Source organism: Prionailurus viverrinus, chromosome A2 (assembly GCF_022837055.1).
Source record: "Prionailurus viverrinus isolate Anna chromosome A2, UM_Priviv_1.0, whole genome shotgun sequence".
Taxonomy (NCBI): Eukaryota; Metazoa; Chordata; class Mammalia; order Carnivora; family Felidae; genus Prionailurus; species Prionailurus viverrinus.
Window position 1 is genome coordinate 5,177,431 of NC_062562.1, and position 13,689 is coordinate 5,191,119.

At 53.5% G+C, this 13,689-nt stretch overlaps 1 protein-coding gene across 4 annotated transcripts in view; it reads right to left on the minus strand.

Annotated features, from left to right (window-relative positions):
- The window catches only part of ARHGEF18 (Rho/Rac guanine nucleotide exchange factor 18), an 84,633-nt gene that overhangs the window by 12,063 nt on the left and 58,881 nt on the right, over window positions 1–13,689 (minus strand). For all 4 annotated transcript variants that reach the window (XM_047828814.1, XM_047828820.1, XM_047828826.1 and 1 more), the window contains 7 exons: window positions 8,285–8,423; window positions 7,133–7,245; window positions 6,862–7,002; window positions 4,851–5,101; window positions 4,029–4,154; window positions 1,535–1,652; window positions 427–675 (listed from right to left, as the gene is read on the minus strand). In XM_047828814.1, the coding sequence (XP_047684770.1) occupies window positions 427–675; window positions 1,535–1,652; window positions 4,029–4,154; window positions 4,851–5,101; window positions 6,862–7,002; window positions 7,133–7,245; window positions 8,285–8,423 (1,137 nt within the window). The remainder of the gene's footprint in view (window positions 1–426; window positions 676–1,534; window positions 1,653–4,028; window positions 4,155–4,850; window positions 5,102–6,861; window positions 7,003–7,132; window positions 7,246–8,284; window positions 8,424–13,689) is intronic.

The window sequence follows — 13,689 nt, forward strand, 5'->3', positions numbered from 1 at the left end:
ACTTCTGGCTTCCTTCCTTCTTTCTCCCTTTCTGCCCACTGGCTGGAGCCCCCGAGGGCACAGCCCTCCCACCACCCACCACCCACCTGGGTGTCGTGCACCCAGGAGGCGCTAAATTGCCTGCCAGATGCTCGCCCGTGCAAGCTACGAACAAGCACATCTGATCCCTGGCCACCTCAGGCACTCCCCGCCAACGATGTTGAAAGATGCTGGTGTCAACGGACAGGTTAGGAGGTTTCCAGAAGCTCGTGGTTTGGCCCGGGGAAACGCAGGCTGGAGGCCAGTGTGCTCTCTGGTCTGCAAGTGCACTGTGGGTTTTGGAGGCGGGGCCCACAGTACCCCCTGGGCAGTGAGCGGGAGGCTCAGGGACGTGGGGGGGGAGGGCCCTTCCGCGGCTGCCCCCCGGAGGCGGGGGCCCAGGCTTACCTTTCAGGCGCCCCGACGTGGTCTTCCAGCACAGCGTGCCCTCCAGATGCAGCTGCCGCTGTAACATGTCCTCCTTGCGGAAGGTCAGGCCGTTCTTGAGCTTGCTGGAGGACTTCAGGTCCACCCTCCCCGCGATCTCCCGGAGGCGCTGGCCTCTCTCGAACTCGCTGACCTTGGCGTCCACTTGCGAGATGATGTCTCTGATGAGCTTCAGGGCCTGGCTCAGGTCTCTGTGGTCCTCGCTGCCGGCTGCCACACACCGCAGGGTTAGCGCCTTCCTGTGTCCCCATTCACAAACATGACAGAGGCGGACGTGCTATGGGCTCTACGAGGTGCGCTCCCTGAAGCCACTGCTCAGAGGACCCTCAAGAATCACCTCCCAACCCGCGCCTGGATGTAAATGCTTCTCCAGATAAAGGCGGCGGCATCTGGTTCCCGCTGAGACACAGCCTCCACTGAACGTGGAAGCCGACGCGTGACTGAGAGACAGAAGTGGCCCTGCCTAGCCCTGCTGCCTGCCCCTCCTCGGTGAACGCCCCCCGCCCCAACCCCGTGCCCACCAGCTCTGCCCAGAAGACTCCCTCCACCTCCCACCATCACCCAGAGTTGGGTGATCCAAGAATCTGCTCATTCTCGCAGGGCCCGAGTCTCCTGGGGGTGGGGCTCGTGTGGTCAGGCCCTGGCCTTTGAGAACCCCGGGCTGGCCCGTGGGCCCTTTCTCCTCTGCCTGCCCAGGTTCCAGGCACGTGACACGAAGGCCATCTCTGTGCCTGTCGGGACCAACATTCATCTACTCCCTGGATGACGACCCAGGGCCTTCTGTGGCCTGGCCTGTGCCAGGGGCTGCGGGGTGACAGCGGGCAAGTAAGACCGGCACCCCATCTTTCTTGAGTCGGAAACCCCACAACCCAGCACGGTGGATTCGGCATGGTGGCAGCTTGGCTAATGACTGCTGAGCCGCCATGGCGGCTCCAGAGTCTCTCCTCCAGAGAACCAGGGAGGGAGCACAGAGGGGGCGCTTCTCCAACCCACCGCTAAAACGGGGCAGGAAGACCGAGATCGCCCCTCCGAGCGGCAGTGGGCGAGGCCGCGAGGAGAGCTACTGTACCTTCTGTGTTCTGAATAATGCGCTCCACCAGCACCGGGTACTTGGTTATGCGCTGCGTGACCAGGAGGATACATTCCTGCACACCAAGCCGCCGCACGATGGAAAAGTTGCCGATTTTCTAGGCAATGGGAAACAAAATGCCCCGCTGGCACCCTGGCTCCTGCCAAATCAGCTGGGGGCACCTTCCTTTTTCAGGTCGCCAAGGCCTTTTGTCTCTGTTGCTTCACTGAGTACTTGAAAGGGGGGGCTCATCTGCTGTGCGCAGAAAGCAAAGGCAGTGTCCCCTCTTGTAAAGGAGGGCCTCTGTAAAACCCAGGAAGAAGAAACCAGAACCAGGGCGCCTGGGTGGCTCCGTGCGTTGAGCATCCAACTCTTGATTTTGCCTCAGGTCATAATCTCAAGGTTCCTGAGTTCGAGCCCTGCGTTGAGCTCTGAAAGCACAGAGCCTGTTTGGGACTCTTTCTCTCCTTCTCTCTCTCTGTCCCTCAAAATAAATAAATAAACTTAAAAAAAAAAAAAAAAAAAAAAAAGAGGGGCACTTGGGTGGCCCCGTCAGTTAAAGCGTCTGACTTCGGCTCAGGTCATGATCTCTTGGTTCGGGAGTCTGAGCCCCGCCTCGGGTTCTCTGCTGCCAGCACAGAGCCTGGAGCCTGCTTCGGATCCGCTGTCCCCCTTTCTCTCCCTGCCTCTCCCCACCCCCGCTTGTGCTGTCTCTCTCAAAAATACAGGGGGCGGTAGGGAATCACCCGGAGAGCTGTATATCACACATGCCCACATACACATGCGTGCATATACACACGAGGACCCCGACTGACGGCTGCCAGAACCATCTGGAACTACCCTGAGCCTGTGCCTCTGAGGCAGCCCCCTGCTGGCACCCAACGCACACCTCTGGCTAAGAACCCAAGAAGCAGTCACTGGAAGCCAGCTCCTGGCAGGGCGGAGCACGGTTTCTGGTGCCCTCCAGAGCATACCACACATTCTGCTTCTCTGCTCCCTCGGCACTCAAGCACTCCAGGAATGCAGCCATTGTGGAGCCACTTTTGAGGAGGGCCAGAGGAGGACTCTGGGGTTTGTGAAGTTCCAGGGACAACCTCAAACGGACCCTCTGCCTTTCCCGTCTACATCCACTGCAACTGCAATGGGGCGGAATTTAAAAACCTGTCATTCTTTTTTTTTTTTTAAGTTTATTTATTTTGAGAGAGAGAGAGCATGCGAAGGAGGGGCAGAGAGACAGGGAGAGAGAATCAGAGGGAGAGAAAATCCTAAGTAGGCTCCACATTGCCAGCTTAGAGCCTGACTCGGGGCTCGAACTCATGAGTCGTGAGCTTGTGACGCGAGCAGAACTCAAGAAACGGATGCTTAACGACTGAGCCACCCAGGTGCCCCCAAAACCTGTCATTCTTAACTCTAGACCACTAGTTATTGGCTATCACTTCCAACTAAAGTCCTCGGGGACCAAGCTGCAGAAGGCATGCTGACAGCCAAGTGACCTTAACCCAGGCGCACTTGCAAGGATGCGGGAGACAGGGGCTTGCCCCTCCCCAGGGACTCAGGTTGGATGTTGCATTTTTGGTTCTGGGCTGTGAGCACCTGCACGTGACTAGGCAGAAGGCAGGTGTGGGTCATTTCCCAGGCCTCAAGGGACAAATGGGGACCAGAGAGGGAAGGAGGCGAGGTGGGGGGGGCAAAGGCGTGGAGTAAGTTATGAAGGCGGAACGGGTGGCTCCAGAGGGGTGGTTCCCAGGACGAGGGAATGACACCTGTGTCCCCTCAGCAGTCTGAGGAGTGGTGGTCAGCAGGTTCCACGCCGTGGCCTGCTGGTGTGGCCAGGAACAAAGCCCTGGGTGTGCTTTGCTTTGTTTTACATCTCGCAATTCTCCAGATTTCACAGACGTGCTCCGAACAGGCTTGTGGTTAACATGAAAGAAAAACTTGGGGTGCCTGGGTGGCTCAGTGGGTTAAGCGTCCGACTCTTGGTTGCGGCTCAGGTCATGATCTCACGGTTTCGTGAGTTCGAGCCCCACATCAGGCTCCAAGCTGACAGTGCAGAGCCTGCTTGGGGTTCTCTGTCTCCCCCTCTCTCTGCCCCTCCCCCACTTGCACTGTCTCTGTCTCTTTCAAAATAAATAAATAAACTTGAAAACCCCTGGTTTATAACAGGTACCTTATAACCTTAAGCTCTTCAAAGATTACAGTCCTGTGGAAAACAATCTAGAGCAAAGAGGATGCATTTTTTAATTAAAAAAAAAATTTTTTTGGGGGCGCCTGGGTGGCGCAGTCGGTTAAGCGTCCGACTTCAGCCAGGTCACGATCTCGCGGTCCGTGAGTTCGAGCCCCGCGTCAGGCTCTGGGCTGATGGCTCAGAGCCTGGAGCCTGTTTCCGACTCTGTGTCTCCCTCTCTCTCTGCCCCTCCCCCGTTCATGCTCTGTCTCTCTCTGTCTCAAAAATAAATAAAACATTGAAAAAAAAAAAATTTTTTTTTTTTTTTACCTTGATCAAGCTTTGAAATTTCTTGTTTTGCTGCAGCAGCAACTTATAATGACTGACCGCCTCGTTGTGGCCACTACAAAAGACACCATATTTTTCTTTCATTCTGTCCCCATTTTCGCCTGAAAACTGCAGAAAGACAACGGAGAGGTTACTGAGAGGGAGCGTGCAAACCACCAGGGCGTGTTCTTGTCTGGCTCAGTTGATTCCATGAAAATGTGTCTCGAATTGACTTGGGATTCCCCTTTCTTGTCTAACATACACGCAGGCAGAGAAACGCTTCAGTACGGGGGGCCTCGATGCAAGGTGCAGTGAGGCAAAAGGAGAAAACCTTCTAATGGGCTTTACTACGTCACAGTGCTGTAACATTTCCTGAAATCCAAGAAGGGAGCATCAATTTGAGCCGCAGCACGTTAGAGAGATTTCAAAGCAAAAGGGGTATTCCTCTAATTAGCTCTTGATTCGCGGACTCGGGATGCTTCGAGCACCCCGAGGGCGGACGGGGACTGACGGGTCCCCTCTGTCAATCCTGGCCGAGGCTCACAAGTCGACTCGGGAGTCAGGTTAGGCTTGGGGCCCTTTACCACAGATACGCTTCTAACAGCCAGAGACACGGAGGTCAAAACCGGAAAAGACACAACACAACACAACCCAGCCAGCGAACCAGACAAAAGCCCCGCCTGCAAGGGCGGACGTGTTCTCACAAGCGCGCTTGGCACGCAGGCGCCTGCTTCTAACCACGAGCTGCACGCACACGCGTGATGGCCCAGGGCCACAGCGTCTCAGTCAGCAGAGACTGGCCCGGCCCGGCCCGGCCGTGCCCACCTGCTGCACCAGGAGGTCCCCGATTTTCTGGATGACGTAGTTCCGGTCACTGCCCTCCTCCAGGGACTCCCGGCGGCGCTCCTTCAGCCGAGACAGGAAGTGGCTGTGCAAGTCCAGCAGGTCGTCCACACCAGGGAAGAGGCGGCTGACGGCCTGGCTGCTGAACTGTAGCTCCTCCTGCAGGGCCCTGGAGTAGACCTTCAGCATGATCTTGAGCGTCCGTACGTGGTGCACCTCCGTCTGCACCAGCTCTGCGGGGACACGGACCAGGGGACTCACCCGCGCCGGGGAGGGCGCCCACGATGGCATCACGCGTGCCGCCTGCCCACCGCGTGCCCGGCTGGCCGCTTCCAGCTCGGCACCGGGGCCCTGGCCCTGGGGGTCTCCCCGCCTGGGGGCAGGCCCCCTCTCCCCCCGCCCTGGGGCCCAGCACTGTGGAGGTCCTAATTTAAGGGAGCAGCCAGGGCTGGGGTGATATCAGGAAAGAGAGGATCCGGGATGTGTGCTGGGACCTCAAATTCACAGGAGGATTTCATGCCCGAAGACATTTCAAGGCTGTTTTAGGCAGGAAGATTGTTCTTTGTTCTTTTTTTTTTTTTTTAATTTGATTTTTAATATTTATTTTTGAGAGAGAGAGAGTGTGAGTGAGCGAGTGAGCGGGGGAGGGGCAGAGACAGGGAGACAATCCAAAGCGGGCTCCAGGCTCGAAGCTGTCAGTGCAGAGCCCGACTGGGAGCTCGAACCCACGAACTGTGAGATCATGACCTGAGCCGAAGTCGGACACTTAACCAACTTGAGCCACCCAGGCGCCCTATCAGGAAGACTGTTCTGATGAACACTATTCCTTCGGATGTGAAACTCACACGTCTGTGCACGTCACTGACCAGACCCAGACTACAACTGACAAGAAAGCAGAGCTCAGGTGAGGAATTTAATTCTCTGTGAAAAGGCAAAGAAAGATCAGGTTCTGTGTTGGAGTTTACCTGTTGTTGAAATCACGGCCTTGAGGCTGTTAGGAGACCAAAGGTCAACACAGCCCGGCCCAGAGCTGCCGGCCATGGGGGCTGGACGCAGACTGTGTTTGCCCAGAGGGTGAGACAATGTGGCAAAGGGCTGCCTGGACGGAAGCATCCAGACTGGTCCTCTCTGCACCTCCCTGCAGGATCTCTGCCCTGCTCTGGAGTCCTGAGGCGAAGCATCTATCAGGGTCCCCTCCTGCCCACACCCCAAACCCCTCCGGCTGGGCAGAAAGGTCAATGTGTGACACGGAGTGTGGACACCACCACCAGCCGGACACCAGCGAACGGTGAAGACCCGTGTGTGCCAGAATCTCCTCACAGAACCCCGATGAGGGGCAGAAAATGCCTCCTCGGACGACATAACGGTGTCAGTCCTGGTGAATGATTCCCATGGAGGGAGAATCGTAAGAACAAGCGAGGGCTTTGGGGAGAGAAGGGCCTCAGATTCCAGTGTGGCTGTCTTGGGCTTTTGTCATCCTGCTTATAGAAGGTCCAGAGGCCTGGAGGGACCTACGTAGGGCACCCAATGCGGCACCCGGCCGGGGGACGGGCTCTTGTCTGAGAGCCATGCTTTGCACAGTGACCTGTAACCTCCCATCTCAGGACAGCGGCTGTCCACAGCCAGGCCCTCCAATGGCCAGCGGGAAGGGGTGTCCCAACCGGGAGCCAGTGCTACGTCACATGTCTCCCAAACCCCTGGGGGGGGGGGGGGGCGTTGTCTGTGGTCACCAGGGATGGCTGGGACAGGCCTGGGGGAGTCTTCTCTCTCAGGGTCACCAGCAGGGTCAGGATGATCAGGACTGGGCACTCGGCCACGCTCGTCCTCAGGGATGCGTTCCCACAAAGCCCTCCCTGGCCACCTCTTCCCTGACTGGGAGAGCAGGGCTGCCCTGGGGGAGCAGACGGAGCCCAGACTCCCAGGCGCAATCAATCAAAACAAAGATGGAAAAGAAGGAGGTAGAAGGTCAGCGTGACGGTGCAGAACTTCTCACCATAGAGCACATCCTGCCTCTTTACCACCTCTCTCTTTTGTTTCTTTGCATACGCGGCATCCACAGAGAGGCTCCAGGACTCGGCCTCGAACTCGCGGGCATCCGACTCGATCTCACTCCTCAGCGAGGCCGTGCAAGGGTCTGAGGGAAGAAAAAGCGGCCACTGTTCCACTGGCTCTGGGCCGCCCCAGGCCGTGTCCCGTGGACACAAGGATAGGGGTCCCGGCACTCTCCCAGCGTGGCACCTGGGAAAGAAGCCAGAGGGCCGTACCTTCTACAAAAATGGGCTCGGCATTCGAAGATGTAAGCGAGAGAGAGTCATCAGCTGCCTGCTTAAATTTTAAAAATACGGAGTCGGCTTCATCCATCTCTCCTGTGACTGGTCTAAATAAAAATCATAAAAACCATTATTCAAAAAATCTGAATTAAATACACATACACACCCTTTCTAGGAAGGCAAATCTATTTGAGAACTTTCCAGATTTCTACATGCACTTAAACTTTGTCACAGATCTTTTTGTTTTTAAAAGAATTGATTTTACTTTTTTTTTTTTTGAAGTTTACTGAGAGAGGGAGAGAGAGAAGGAGGGAGGGAGGGAGAGTGAGTGAGCAGGGGAGGGGCAGAGAGAAAAGGAGAGAGAGGATGCCACGCAGACTTTACACTCTCAGCGCGGAGCCCGACATGGGGCTTGAACCCACGAACCGCAAGACCATGACCCGAGCCGAAACCAAGAGTCTGACGCTTAACCGGGACGGAGTCACCCAAGCACCCCATAAATCGTTTGTAAAAATCGTAACATTAGGACGTCCCCCCATCATAACTGACTTCAATTCAATGTCCAGGTATGTTCTCAGGGTGAACTGAATTGTACGCTTCCTTTAATGGCCACCGGAGTCCACGGAGCCCCTGCAATTCTTTCGAGTGACAGTTAGGTGGACACAGCCACGCTCACAGGTGAGGGTGGAGAACCCTTCTTAACGGAAAAAGATAATCAGCCCCCTTCCCCGCCAACCCGTGCAAGGACCACCGTGATGACATCTGTTAGCATTACGTTTTCAACCAAAACACCGCTGAACGGAGAAATATGGGAACCACCCTGAGTCCACGGAGGACAGGGTTAAGGCGTAAGTAACGGGATGCCACCTCCATGGCAACCTCAGTGGGACTTCTACCATCATCTCAGGCTCAGACAGAAACCCCGCCCAAGGGCCCTTCAAGGGTATGAACCCAGCTGGCTGCAAGCGGCCAAGTACAAGTGTGAATAGGAATTTCACCGTGTGGCTGGGGGCCTACGATCAGATTCACACGGACCTGAGGGTCTCCTTTCCGAGAGGCCATCTGCGGGGTCCCAGGGGAATGTCCCATCCCGCTCCCTCCCTTCACCTGTAGCTGCCCCTGGCGCAGAGACGGGACCCGACTTACCCGAGCTGCGTCCCCGTTCCCGCCGGGCTGGGTGCTGGCTGTGGCCCCCCCTTCTGTGAGACCGTCATGCCGACATTCCTGGACAGGGCCGGGCTGCCATCGGACAAGAGGGTGGCCCTCGGGTGCTCCTTTAAGGACGCTGCGACAGAGGCAAACACAGAGTTGGTGCTGAGAAAGTGGGCAGGGTAGCGGAGCTGGCCTGTCCGGAAGCCCCGTTCCGACTGCGGCCGCAGCACGGACAGGATCTTGGAGGTCAGCAGCTCGTTATCCAGAAAGACGTTCTCGCTCCATTTCCGAGGAAAAGAGCTGTAGAAAGACAGCTCAGGGCGGCCACGGAGCGCGCCGTCTCGGTCACTGCTTTTGGAATGCGTGTTCCCCATGTTCACGGTCCGGGCTCCAGGACCCGGCGCGGTGCGAGGCCGGGCTGCGTCGCTTTTATGCCTCCGTGTGATCCTTCTAGAAATGTAAAGCCGCGTCTTCTCCTACTGTATTGGCTGAGACAGCGGGTCTGGAGGGCAGGAAATTGGTCCCCACTGTGACCATTTAGTGTGGAAATCGCACAATATCTTCTCCTTTGGTAAAATCACAACAAAAAAACCCCGACACCCCTTCCATCTTGGCAGGAGGTGAAAGGCGGAGAGTAGTTTATATTCACTGTAAATAATCTAAAATCACCAAGAGCTCTGCGCTTGGTGTGGCTCGTGCCGACATCACACACACACACACACACACACACACACACACACACACACACGGCTGTAATTAACCCGAGATCGGATGTCAGGATGACTCCGAGACCCAGAGACTGCAGGGCACGATGTGTGGCCACACGCACCCCTGACCGTAAAAGCACTCTGATAGAATTTGAGCAGCAGAGCGGACGGACGAGAGGTGCCAATCCTATTTTACGCAACAACTGCAAACCAACCTGACACACGACAGGGGCTCCAAAGGGCTCTTCACACTCATCTGCTCGTTAATGTAGGAAACGAGATGATAGGATGTGTGTAATTCTCTGGTCACCTTTCCCACTGATGGAAAGATGAAATTCAGAAGGCCAAACTCTCACCCTCTTCTATTTGACAAATCAAGTTGAGCTGAGATGGGCTGCTTGGCTAATTCATTCTCAGGGTGAAAACCACACTGAAGGCTCTATTCCAGGCGAGGACAAAGAGCAACGTTAGGAAGAAATCTGGAGGCGACTGTGGGCGCCTGGGTGGTTCAGTCAGTTGAGTATCTGACTTTGGCTCAAGCCATGATCTCACAGTTCGTGAGTTCAAGCCCTGTGTCGGGCTTTCTGCTGTCAGCACAGAGCCCACTTCAGAGCCCGTCCCCCTCTCTCTCTGTTCCTCCCAGTTTGCTCACGCACGCTCTCTCAAAAAAAAAAAAAAAAAAAAATTTTTTTATAAAAGGAATTAATCTGTCCACTAGCCTTTCTGACCTGGCTCCTGGGTCCCCCCAGGCACCCAAGCTTCATTTTTTGTTTTTGTTTTTGTTTTTAAGTTTATTTTGTTTATTTTTGAGATAGAGAGAGAGCGAGCGAGCAAGCAGGGGAAGGGCAGAGACGGAGAGAGAGAATCCCAAGCAGGCTCCACACTGTCAGCATGGAGCCCAATGTGGGGCCCGAATTCAGGAACCACGAGATCATGACCTGAGCCAAAACTGAGAGTTGGACGCTTAAACCCACTGAGCCACCCAGGTGCCCCCACCCCCAAGCTTCGTTTTTTGTCACACAGGGAAGTAGTGGGGACCGTGGTTCTCTACCGCATGCAGACCATGACCTTTGGGGTGGCTAAGGGACCAACACTAGAGGAAAATGTACTTAAGAGCTTTTCTGCACAGTGGGATTCTGCATTCTCAAAGTTTTAACTTAGGTGGAAATTCAGGGTGGTTGGAAACATGCAGTTGGGTACATGTCGGAGAGAAAACTGGTCCAGGAGCAGTGAACAGAGCTTATCAGCTGAGACTTAAGCACTAGGCGGCGTGATGCCATATTCCACGCGGACACGTATCCGTAGCCGTTCATTCTGTAACACAGCTCTGTATGGTGGGGGTGACATTTGCCCAGTGACCCCAGACACCCCAGCGTCATGATACTAAGTGGCTTACCACTGCTATTATCATAGAGACAAAGGTGATGAGGCTCTCTCTCATATATGAACACCCATTCACCAAGGTGAAAGTCATAAATTGAGGCCTCTGTGGTCCAGGGCAGGCATTTCCTGCCATTTTGACACCACTGTGAACCCCACCTAGGCAATTATGATTCAAATATACAAATATGGGACCAACCCTGAAATGTGTCCTTTGCCTGGCTGACCGATTGTTCCTGTGACCCAACATCTTACCTGAAGTGAGATACATTCTGCTTTAAAAATATTTTTAATGTTTATTTCTGAGAGAGAGGGAGGGAGACACAGAATCTGAGGCAGGCTCCAGGCTCTGAGCTGTCAGCACAGAGCCCAGTGCAGGGCTCGAACTTGCGAACTGCCGAGATCATGACCTGAGCCGAAGTCGGATGCTTAACCGACTGGGCCACCCAGGTGTCCCACATTCTGCTTTAACCAAAGAGTCTGCAGGAGAAAAAGTCACCGTAAACATCTTCTGAGCATCACTAGTCCCCAAGAAGTTTAATAAATGATGGACACACTAAATCTACAGCAACTTAAACCTTCCCTTGATAATTGAGAAGATACTTTGAGGTATTCACGGCTAAGGGTCATGACTAGGGACACCAGGTACTCAAAGGGGTACAAGGGACAGAACTTCAGCTGAAAGAACAGTAAGCTGGTCTCTCTCACATATGATACAATTTACTTATTTATTCTGATCGCTGTTTCCCGAGTAGAATGGAGGGCAGTGCCTCCCGCAAAACGGGTCAAGAAATCATTGTTTTATTTTTCAGCCACAAAAAGGAAGGAAATCCTGATGCTTGCTACAGCACGGACAAAACTTGAGGACATCATGCTAAGCAAAATGAGCCACACGCAAAAGGATGAATACTGCCCGAATCCGCTCACAGGACGTTCCTAGAGGAGTCCCGTCCAGAGACAGAGAGTAGATGGTGGGAGCCAGGGGCTGGGAGTGCGTGTTTCATGGGGACAGAATCTCAGTTTGAGGAGATGAGAAAGTTCTGGAGACAGAGGTGGGGGTGGTTGCACAACAGTGCGAATGTAGCTGATGTTACTGGAATGTACTCTTAAAAATGGCTACAATGGGGGTGCCTGGGTGGCTCAATTGGTTAAGCGTCCGACTTCGGCTCAGGTCATGATCTCGCAGCCTGTGAGTTCGAGCCCTGCGTCAGACTCTGTGTGCTGACAGCTCAGAGCTTGGAGCCCGCTTCGGATTCTGTGTCTCCCTCTCCCTCTCTGCTCTTCCCCCACTCATGCTGTCTCTCTCTCAAAAATAAACATTAAAAAATTAAAAAAAAATTTTTTTAAACGGTTAAAATGGTCAATATTATGTTTATTTATTTATTTATTTTTTTAAGGAGTCACTGTTTCCTTGGGATGGAACACTTCTGCCCTTTGACAGTGGAGTTGGGTTACTCAGATCTCTATAGACAAAGGATAAAATGTCCTAGAACTATTCACTCCCTTTCCCTCACCAAGGAGTGCAGGTAACAACTGGCAAAACCCAAACAGGGTCTGTCCCCAAGTTAACAATACTGTACAGATGCCAGTGATCTGGTTTTGACCACGGGCTGAGGTCATGTCAGTTTACCATCCCTGGGGGATGCTCGGTGAAGGACACCTGAGACTCTGTACTAGTTTTGCAACTTCCTGTGAATTTTAAGCTATTTCAAGACAAAAAGTTGCAGCGGCCTCTCATTATTCCCAAAAGTGATGTTCCATAAAGTTGCAGCGAACCCTGCTTTAGCCAATACCGAATCGCCGCTCCTCGGGAAGCTACAAGGCTAGGTTCCCAGGAACTTCTGCCCACGCCTGTCATCAGCCCATCAATACGCAACCTTGCTTTATGTGTGTTTCTCTTGAAAGACACCTTATTTCATACATGCTGTTGATTTATTAGCATTGAACTCATGGTCAGTAGGACTACAACTCATGGCTGAAGGGAGCGGAGTGTACCTAACACACGTAATTCCTCCTCCGAAAGACGCATCACAGCCTTTTTGCACTCAGTAATGCCCGACAGCACCCCAGCACGATGCCCGGGGGCCATTTTATGCGTGTATGTATGTGTGTATTTACAGCTTATTTTTATTTGAGAGAGAGAGACAGAGAGCAAGCAGGGGAGGGACAGAGAGAGGGAGATGGAATCCCAAGCAGGCTCTGCACTGCCAGCACAGAGCCCCACGCGGGGCTCAAACTCACAGACCACAAGATCATGACCTGAGCCGAAGTCACGAGTGGGATCCTTAACCAACTGAGCCACCCAGGCGCCCCACCGGGGGGCCATTTTAAACAGCCAAATCACCGACGGAGAGCACAAAAATGTGAAAAGCATGGCATTAAGCACAATGCAAAAAGGACGCTTGTTCAAGTACGAGGTGAAGATGGAGGCAGAAGGTCACGCCACCTTGTTGGATAGGAACACACGTGCTGGGGGACTTGTATTTTCACTGGACATGTCTGCTGCACGTGACTGTGAACGCCCCACAGGTACTGACTTGGGAGTTACGTATAAGATTTTTTTTTTTAATGTTTATTTACTTTTGAGAGAGGGACAGAGACAGAACGTGAGCAGGGGAGGGGCAGAGAGAGAGGGAGACACAGAATCCAAAGCAGGCTCCAGGCTCCGAGCTGTCAGCGCAGAGCCCGACACGGGGCTCGAACTCACAAACCGTGAGATCATGACCTGAGCCGAAGTCGCACGCTTAACCCACTGAGCCACCCAGGTGCCCCCAGGTTACTTATACGTTTCAGCGAGGAAGTTAAGTTTGCAAATACAGAATCCGGGAATAAATGAGGGCAGGCTGTACGTAAGAACCCTGTTGACTGAGAAATTACTATTACATTGTAGAACACCCTTGTTTGCTCAGACACACACGCTATTTCTTGAGAGCCCTGATATTCTTTGTACTTCCTTATGACTTGTTACACACACACTCCCCAAAAGTCTCCAAGCTGGGGGGACTTTTTACAGAAAAACAGAATGCTGTACATCTGACAGCAATATGGCCTCTGGAGATAAATCATTCTTTTTCCTCTGGAGGAACGAACCACTACTGCCCCTCTCACGCCACTTAAGACTTTTAAAGTAAGGGGTGGACAATCACTAACCGAGTCTTTCTAGAATATGCGCAGCCACGGAAATGAGTGCCTGGTCAAGACACAAGTGGGGGGCTCTGCCACAGACCAGCTGCTTCAATCATGTCATTTTATTCTGTATTTTTTTTTAAGTTAATTCATTTATTATTTCTGAGAGAGAGAGAGAGAAAGAGA